The following is a 10000-nucleotide window of genomic DNA, read 5'->3' on the forward strand; positions in this document are numbered from 1 at the left end:
CAGATCCATAAAAATACCCTTAAGAATACGTGTAATTTGAGTGTTTTGAATATAGGGGATATGGTTTTTCATTATTAGTAGTACAGAGGCAACCAGCACTTACCCAGCAGCAGCAGCAGTGTGTGTGAGGCGTCCATGGTCACTATGCTGGAAAAAGAATAAGAAAGTTGAGGTTTGCTATGTAAGGCTTGTTAGGTTTGGCATTGAGGGAGTGGCGGTGTTGGTGCGTGTGAGTGGCGTAAGGTGCGTGTGTGTGTGTGTGTGTGTGTGTGTGTGTGAGAGAGAGAGAGAGAGAGAGAGAGAGAGAGAGAGAGTATACTACTACAGACAACTTGAAAACGCAATCGACATACACAACGACACACACATTGCCACACCTACACACCCTTTACGCATCAAACACACACACACACACACACACACACACACACACACACACACACACACACACACGCCCTCAATATCAGAAGAGAGGGAGTCGTTCGTAAGGGACATCAATCAACACAGGTAATAGTGTGTCAGTAATCAGAGAGAGAGAGAGAGAGAGAGAGAGAGAGAGAGAGAGAGAGAGAGAGAGAGAGAGAGAGAGAGAGAGAGAGAGAGAGAGAGAGAGAGAGAGAGAGAGAGAGAGAGAGAGAGAGAGAGAGAGAGAGAGAGAGAGAGAAAGAAAGTACTTGTATACTGGATATATAAAGAGTAAAGACATCTGACTGGATCGGTGGGTATCATGTCTTATAATCGACATTCTCAGGTGATAAATAAGAAAGCAATGTCATCTACCTGTGTGCTTGTGAGATGCTTTTACTGATCAATTTTAAAAGCCATCAGGGTTTTCATGGATGCGTTTTCTCACTGACAGTCTAGGGTCTTCAAACTATCACCAGAATCATAAATATACCTTTGAAGATTCCATTAATTTCCATGAGGCACTTAAAATTGGAGATAATCTAAGAATATATATTAGAGAAATTTCATCCTATCACTAGAATCGTAAATACACCTTCGAAAATTTAATTAACTTCCTGTAGACTCTAGGGACTATTAACCCCTTCAGTACCATGACGCGCTTCCATATTCATTCTGCTAACTCTTTGGCCATTTTATACAACCTCAGAAACTCATGAAGACTGTGGCTATTAATTTTCTGACCTCCATAGACCCTTTCTAATTTTAATAAAATGGTCTAATCATACACAAATCTCAAGGTAAAAATGTGTCGCAGTACTGAAGTGGTTAAAAGGATAACATAAGAACACATGAAAATAAGGAAGCTGTAAGAAGTCATCAACGCTACATGTGACAATCTTTAAATAAAACATGTCCAAATATTTCCAATTGTCCTATCTTTGAAATCACCATTTAAAACTACGGAGATGTTTAAGAATACGGTGCTCAGAATCATCTCAGCGTTCACTCCTTATCCCAGTCAGCAGGGAGACGGACACGTGGAGGCAGAAGAAAGCTGTGTGCAGTGCTCTAGAGATTAAGATTTCTCTGCAGGCGATAAAGCTTTCAGTCAACAGAAAGTGGGCACCCGCCTCATCCTCACTCTATCATTGTTGTCGCATAGAATGAAGTGTTAAGTGTGTGTGTGTGTGTGTGTGTGTGTGTGTGTGTGTGTGTGTGTGTGTGTGTGTGTGTGTGTGTGTGTGTGTGTAGTGGTAGTAGTAGTAGTAGTAGTAGTAGTAGTAGTAGTAGTAGTAGTAGTAGTAGTAGTAGTAGTAGCAGTAGCAGCAGCAGCAGTGCAGTAGTAGCAATAGTAGCCATACCAGTGGAATAGTAGCAGTAGTAGTAGTAGTAGTAGTAGTAGTAGTAGTAGTAGTAGTAGTAGCAGCAGCAGTAGCACCAGCACCAGACACAGGAATAGTAGTAGTAGTAGTAGTAGTAGTAGTAGTAGTAGTAGCAGTAGTAGTAGCAGTAGTAAGAGTAATAGTAGTAGTAGTAGTAGTGGTGGTAGTAGTAGCAGTAGTATCAGTAGTAGTAGAAGTAGCAGCAGCAGCAGCAGCATTGGGCGGCATTGTCAGTGAGACGCGGAGAGAAAGAGAACAAGAAGCGACAAAAGAAAAAAATAATTAAGTATCCCAGTGTGTGTATCACCCGCGGCACACCTTGGCAAACCGGTGCTCCAGCTCGCTCCTCATCCTGGCAAACAAGACGAAGCTTTCTCTCTTAGCCTACGGAGTGTGTCTTGGCCTTACTCTCTCTCTTATCTCATAGTTTTTCTCCTGCCGTGTTGATTTGTCTGTCAGTGTTTGCTCGGTTAATCCGTCCCTGATCAGTCACGGGGACGCGTCGGTGTTCTTCAGGGAGAGTTTTTTGGGTTCTTCGTTGTTTGCTGTGGGATCCGAAAGTTAGAAGAAAGTAAGTAACTAAAGGCTGCTCACCGATGCGTGTGTTTACTGTTCCCGCCGCTAAATGCGGACCAAGTAACGTTTTCCGACTTGAAAATTAATGAAAGTTTCAAAGAATTCTATCACTTTCAGCGCGTGCCACTTTTCTTTTCTGACCTTATTCTCCTTTGGATGTTTCTTAAAACTTCATATTTTTTTTTCGCATGAATGAAAAGCTTCATTACTCATAATCAACATTACAGCCATCATCATCGATAGCTTCATTAGTCAACTGTAAACTTCAGCCTTTGTTTAATATTGTGCGGTGGATTTCTCGGTAAACTTCACTTTTCCTCGCCATTCACGTATGTAATTCAGCCCAAATACCAGTTAGATCTCTTCCAGTAGGCCGCACCTGAGCCGCGCCCTCCAGGTAATCACAGTCACGTCCTGAAGCCATGAGGTGTTTCAAGGTAAATTTGAAGGTAAACTTAACTTTTCCTAAAACATCACGTACATGTAACTCATTCCTCTTCCAACCTGTACCTACTTGGGCGTGAATAACTTTACTTGAAGCAGAATCATCAACAGTTTCTCTGCTACCGTTTCTCAGAGCAGTTAGATTGTCATGAGGGATATTTTCTAAGGCCACAAAGCTATACTAATCGAGTTATTATGGATGTTTTCCTTTTTTTTTTTTTTTTTTTTACATTACAAGGGCACTGGCCAAGGGAAAACAAAGTGTTGGAAAAAAAAATCCCGCTGGTTGCCAGGCCCTGTTAAGAGGAAAGTAGGAGAAAGAAAAACAAAAAATCTAAAAGGAGGGTCCAGTTAACGTAAGAGGTGTCTTGACACTCCTCTTTTGAAAGAGTTTAAGTCATAGGCAGGTGGAAATACAGACACAGGTAGAGAGTTCCAGAGTTTACCAGTGTAGGGAATGAAGGAGTGAAGATACTGGTTAACTCTTGCATTAGGAAGATGGACAGAATAGGGATGAGAAGAAGTAGAGAGTCTTGTGCAGCGAGGCCGCAGGAGGGGGAAGGCATGCAGTTAGCAAGTTCAGAAGAGCAGACAGCATGAAAACAGCGGTAGAAGACAGATAAAGATGCAACATTGCGGCGGTGACTTAAAGAATCAAGACAGTCAGTTAGAGGAGAAGAGTTGATAAGACGAAAAGCTTTAGATTCCACCTTGTTTAGTAAAGCTGTGTGTGGATCCCCCAGACATGAGAGCCATACTCCATACACGGGCGGATAAGGCCCTTGTACAGAGCAAGCAGCTGGGAGGGAGAGAAAATGGACGAAGACGCCACAGGACACCTAACTTCTTGGAAGCTGATTTAGCAAGAGTAGAGATGTGAAATTTCCAGTTTAGATTTTTAGTGAAGGATAGACCGAGTGTGTTTAATGTAGAGGAGAGGGAAGTTGAGTGTTATTGAAGAAGAGAGGATAGTTGTCTGGAAGGTTATGTCGAGTAGATAGTTGTAGAAATTGAGTTTTTGAGGCATTGAACAAAACCAGGTTTTCTCTGCCCCAATCAGAAACAAGTGAAAGATCAGAAGTTAGGCGTCCTATAGCATCTCGCCTTGAGTCATTTAATTGTTGTTGGGTTGGGCGTCTGTTGAACGCTGTTGAATAATGCAAGGTGGTATCATCAGCATAGGAGTGGATAGGGCATTGAGTCAGATTTAGGAGATCATTGATGAATAATAGAAAGAGAGTGGGTGATAGGACAGAACCCTGTGGAACACCACTGTTGATAGTTTTAGGGAAGAACAGTGACCGTCTACTACAGCAGCAATAGAACGATCGGAAAGGAAACTGGAGATGAAGGTACAGAGAGAAGGATAGAATCCGTAGGAGGGTAGTTTAGAAATTAAAGATTTGTGCCAGACTCTATCGAAGGCTTTCGATATGTCAAGGCCGACAGCAAAGGTTTCACCGAAGTCCCTAAAAGAGGATGACCAAGATTCAGTTAGGAAAGTAAGAAGATCACCAGTAGATCTGCCTTTACGGAAACCATACTGGCAATCAGAGAGAAGGTTGTGAGCTGATAGATGCCTCATTATCTTCCTATTAAGGATAGACTCAAAGGCTTTAGAAAGGCAGGAAATCAAAGCTATAGGGCGGTAGTTAGAAGGATTGGAGTGGTCACCTTTTTAGGGACAGGTTGAATGTGAGCAAACTTCCAGCAAGAAGGATAAATAGAAGTAGAGAGACACAGATGAAAGAGTTTGACCAGGCAGTGAGCGAGTTCGGAAGCACAGTTTTGAGAACAACAGGAGGGACTCCATCCGGACCGTAAGCCTTCCGAGAATCAAGGCCAGAGAGGGCCAGGAAAACGTCTTTATAAAGAATTTTAATTTTAGGGATGAAGTAGTCAGAGGGTGGAGGAGTAGGAGGAATATGCCCAGAATCATCCAAAGTTGAGTTGGTAGCAAAGGTTTGAGCGAAGAGTTCAGCTTTAGAAAAGAAGAGACAGCTGTAGAGCCATCTGGATGAAGTAAAGGAGGGAAAGACGAAGAAGTAAAGTTGTTAGAGATATTATTGGCTAGATGCCAGAAATCTCGAGAGGAGTTAGAATTGGAAAGACTTTGACATTTTCTATTGATGAAAGAGTTTTTAGTAAGTTGGAGAATAGATTTGGCATGATTACGGGCAGAAATATATAGGGCATGAGTTTCAGCAGTTGGATGGCTACGGAACCGTTTGTGAGCCGCCTCTCTATCATTGACAGCACGAGAACAAGCAGAGTTAAACCAAGGCTTTTTAGCTTTAGGGTTAGAGAAAGTATGAGGAATGTATAGCTCCATGCCAGAGATAATCACCTCTGTTATGCGCTCGGCACAAAGAGAAGGATCTCTGACATGAAAACAATAATCATCCCAAGGAAATCAGAATAGTACTGCCTTAGTTCCTCCCACTTAGCAGAGTTAAAATGCCAGAAGCACCTCCGCTTAGGCGGGTCCTGAGGCTGCACTGGAGTGATAGAACAGGTAACGGAAATTAGATTGTGGTCGGAGGAGCCCAACGGAGAGGAAAGTTTAACAGAGTAAGCAGAAGGGTTGGAGGTTAGGAAAAGATCAAGAATGTTGGGCGTGTCTCCAAGGCGGTCAGGAATACGGGTAGGGAACTGCACTAGCTGCTCTAGGTCATGAAGGATAGCAAAGTTGAAGGTTTGTTCACCAGGTTGGTCAGTGAAAGAAGATGAAAGCCAAAGCTGGTGGTGAACATTGAAATCCCTAAAATGGAGATCTCAGCAAAAGGAAAGTGAGATAAGATGTGCTCCACCTTGGAAGTTGTACAGTTCTTAAACCACTACCTTGATCTCGAAAACACCCTTAAAATTCCAATCGCGGTGAGAGAGCGTTTCCATATTCATTCTGCTTACTATGCGGTGATTTTATACAGCTTCAGAAACTTAAATTGGGGATTAAAATAGTGAAGACTGTGGCCATTAATCTTCTAACCTCCACAGACCCTTCCTTCAATAAAATGGTCTAACTTTACACAAATCTCAAGGTAAAAATGTATCCCGGTACTGAAGGGGGTTAAGTTTTCGAGGTATTCGTTAACCCACTGATGGAAATGGACACATGACCAGATAGGCCGCCTCTGTATCGCCGCTCCGTGTCATGGTAGCGGCAACCACATGACAAACGTGACCCTGGGAGTGTTGTCACTGCTGCCACCACCACAACCACCACCGCCACCTGAGGCAATGATTCCTGGAGCCATTACTGTTTGTTTCCCACAGCTCCCCTTTTTTCGCAACAGTGTGTAAAAATGGCTCTGTGTATATTCCATAGAGAGAGAGAGAGAGAGAGAGAGAGAGAGAGAGAGAGAGAGAGACTTGATTGAATAACTGATCGGTTGATTTGATTGGCTGATATGATTTTTGAGGCTGCTAAAATGAGATATATGGTACCTGAGAGAGAGAGAGAGAGAGAGAGAGAGAGAGAGAGAGAGAGAGAGAGAGAGAGAGAGAGACTTTTTTGCCCATGCTTTGTAATTTATGTATCTTTTGTATGTGGTTTAGATGCAAAACAATAACAACTTTCATGATAGAGAGACAGACGACCACACAGCTAAACAAACAGACAGACCAACAAACAGACAGACGGACAGATAGAGAAGTCAGACATCATTAAAGAAAGAATGTGTGATGTCCTTCCTTGCCTCACACAGTCTGTCATCTGTGGTCGCGGCGGGCGAGGTCTGGGGCGGGAGAGGCGGCAGGAAGGAGGGCGGGAAGTGAGGAAAAGTTGAAGGCAGAGGTGGAGGCGGTGGGAAAGAAAGGAGTGGGAAAAAAAAGGAAGGTGAAATGACGTGGAAAAGAACACGGAAACTAGGTAAATACAGCTGTAGGAAAAAAAAAGTAAGGCTGAGAAAAAAAGTAAGAACAAGAACTGGTGTGTGTGTGTGTGTGTGTGTGTGTGTGTGTGTGTGTGTGCCTCTCATTTTATATATTTATGTAGTTATTTTATGTATTTAGCAGTCTCCCTCCTCCTTCCTTTTCCTCTTCCTCCTCCTCCTCCTCTTCCTCCTCCTCCTCCTTCTCTCCTCCTCCTCTTCCTCTTTCCTCCATCTTTATCTCTCTACGCTTATGTCTTGGTCATTACAAGCTCGTCTGGTGTTTAAGTTATTTGCTTACTCTCAACTTTTCTTTGTAAATGTTTAGTTATCAAAGTGCAATAGTAAACACCACGGTATTTACTCTCTCTCTCTCTCTCTCTCTCTCTCTCTCTCTCTCTCTCTCTCTCTCTCTCTCTCTCTGCGCATTTAGGCAAGTAGGGAGACGAGTAAACACAGCGCCTTCCTCCGCTTCTCATTACTCATTATGACACTCAAAACAAGGAACCCTATTAAGAGAAGCCTGTGTGTTTATGAGACCTAAGCCGCTGCTGACGATGATGAATGACCAGATGCGAAATAAGAAAGAGTAATTAGAGACGCCGCGTTTCATGCTGATGTAATGTAATGGGTGTTTTGTGCGTCCGTGTGTCTGTGTGTCTGTGTGTCTGTGTTGGTGGGATCTTTTCTCCTTAGTGTGAGTGCGTGGAGGGAAGAATAGATGTGTTGGTACGTGCTTAATGATTTGTCCACCTAAAGGAAAGAGATTGTAAAGGGTTTTGATGATACAGTAGTCAAGAGGTTGTTTGTGTTCTCTCTCTCTCTCTCTCTCTCTCTCTCTCTCTCTCTCTCTCTCTCTCTCTCTCTCTATTAAGCTGTATCATCAGTTTTCTCATGTTCTTCCTGTTTTTGTTCTTATACTTGCTCTTCTTGTTCTTCTTCACCTCCTCCTTCTCCTCCTCCTCCTCCTCCTCCTCCTCCTTCCCCTGCAGGTGCGAATTATTATTATCTCACTTCGTATACCGCACAAGGGAGATACGAGTGTTGCCAGCTGCTGTGTTTTGTGCAAGTGACGCCTCTGTTTCACTTTACTGTCTTAAATGTGTGTAGCTCTTCCTCATATAGTGAATGTGTGTGTGTGTGTGTGTGTGTGTGTGTGTGTGTGTGTGTGTGTGTGTGTGTGTGTGTGTGTGTTTGCCGGTGTTTATCTAAGTTTTTATTTGTGTCCCTCTTTGTTTGCCTGTCTGTTTGTGTGCCTGTGTCTGTCTGTAGAGAGAGAGAGAGAGAGACAGAGAGAGAGTTTTAATGTGGTGACGAAGTAATTCACACACACACACACACACACACACACACACACACACACACACACACACACCTTATTTACATAGCACTCTGGTTACATTTAAATTAACACTGCGTAGCGGCGCAAATTATTCCCACAAGTCACAATTAAACACGTGTTGCCTTTTACCTGCTAGCAAATCACCTGGCTCACCAAAAACTACAAGTACGAAGAGACAATGTTTACTTTCACACCTTAAGAAACAGAATCCCAGGAGACTAACGCGTGAAGCTCAAGTTAAAAGAACGTATAATGCAAACCTTTAAGATAGTTTTCACGAATTAAGACTCTATAGAATGTGTGTATTAAATCGAATGAATGAATAATGTTCGCCTTTATGCCTTTAAAAATAGTATCACACTACACATAAACATTAAGGAGGAATTCTGGGCGTGGTTAGCTCCTTCAATTCTGGGACACAGTTTTACCTTGAGATTTGTGTATGATAAGACCATTTTATTGATATTAGGAAGGATCTATGGAGGTAAAAAAATTAGTGGTCAGAGTCTTCATTATTTCAACCCCACATAAGATTATGAAGCTGTAGAAAACCACCAAATAGTAACTAGAATGAATATGAAAACACATCATGGTACTCAAGGGGTTAGACTGAAGCTACAAGAACATACAGTAAAGTCTTTAAATGTTCACTAATTAAGCTTCAATATAAGCGAGAATCTAGCATCTGAGGGAACATAAACACTAAACCACGAAACTAAGCTTACAAAAAACACATGAAGTAAAACGTCAAAGAAACATAAACAACGTACAAAATCATACAATGCACCTTTATAAAAACACAAGAATTAAAGCATTGGAAGAAACATAAACAAAGTAATAAACTATGAAACTAAAACCCAAAAAGCACACACGAATGAAGCTTCATAGTGAATGCAGCTAAACTGAGACTCCTGAGACGTGCTAGTGAGCCATAGAGTAGACCAGCACCGCGCAGGGAGAGTGATGGACGGATAGAGAGCTTGGCGCACGCTCACGCCTCGCTCTTTACGTTAGTTCCGCCGTGGCCACCGGAACCCTCCTGTGCCATTAACCATTAAGTTGTGGAAAGTTGACTCCAATTTGCTACTGGTTCCCGTGCCGCTCCTATTCTGTCCACCTCTGTGATGGAGTGAAGTGCAGTGGGGGTAGGTGGGTAGACGGGGTGATGCATGGGCAGGTGGTTGTGTTAGTTGATTAGTTGCAAGGGACATGGATGGATAAGATAGATAGATAGGTATATAGTTAGATAGATAGATGGATAGATGGATAGACAGATAGATAGATGAATAGATAGATAGATAAATAGATAGATAGGCAGGTAGATAGATAGACAGGTAAACAAATAAGAATGTTGAGATACAGACAGATAGACAGAATAGATTTATGAATAAATAGATAGCATGAAAATACTAATTTGAACTAATCAACTTCAAACTGTGTGCCATCTTCCTGACTAAACTTAATTCCTCTTTATTCCCCGTTCCTTAATTTCCACCTTCCTCAAAATTGATAGTAAACAATACTTTCCTAAACTCAAGCTTCCATTCGTACGTTTTGAGCTTACTTGTGAAAAAGGAGAAAAAAAGAGAGAGAGAGAGAGAGAGAGAGAGAGAGAGAGAGAGAGAGAGAGAGAGAGAGAGAGAGAGACAGACAGACAGACAGACAGACAGACAGACACAAACAGAAGTAGATATACAAAGACAGACGAATAGAGACAAACAAAGAGAGCTCAAGACATATAAAGACCCACTAAATCAGAGAAGTAGTAGCGAGGGTCCATAAGCTTTCCAAATAATGACACATCGACCGTGGCTACTGGGAACACCTGTCAGAAGGCCGGAAGTTGGCTCCTCCCTCGCCGTGCAGGTAAGGCAGGAGAGACGCTCATTGAGAGAAACTTGTGAGGAAGAAGACGAGCTAACGTGTAGAAATTAATGAAGAAGTAACATCGACACCTCCAGACAAGTTTTTTTTTT

The 10000-nt window shown here is 42.4% G+C and overlaps 1 protein-coding gene across 1 annotated transcript in view; it reads right to left on the reverse strand.

Moving 5' to 3' along the window:
* LOC123506542 (mucin-5AC-like) overlaps window positions 1-10000 on the reverse strand; it is a 35639-nt gene that overhangs the window by 21623 nt on the left and 4016 nt on the right. Inside the window, exon 2 of the mRNA XM_045258712.1 lies at window positions 104-147. Coding sequence (XP_045114647.1) covers window positions 104-137 — 34 coding nt within the window. The 5' untranslated portion in view covers window positions 138-147. The remainder of the gene's footprint in view (window positions 1-103; window positions 148-10000) is intronic.

Source organism: Portunus trituberculatus, chromosome 20 (genome assembly GCF_017591435.1).
Source record: "Portunus trituberculatus isolate SZX2019 chromosome 20, ASM1759143v1, whole genome shotgun sequence".
NCBI lineage: Eukaryota > Metazoa > Arthropoda > Malacostraca > Decapoda > Portunidae > Portunus > Portunus trituberculatus.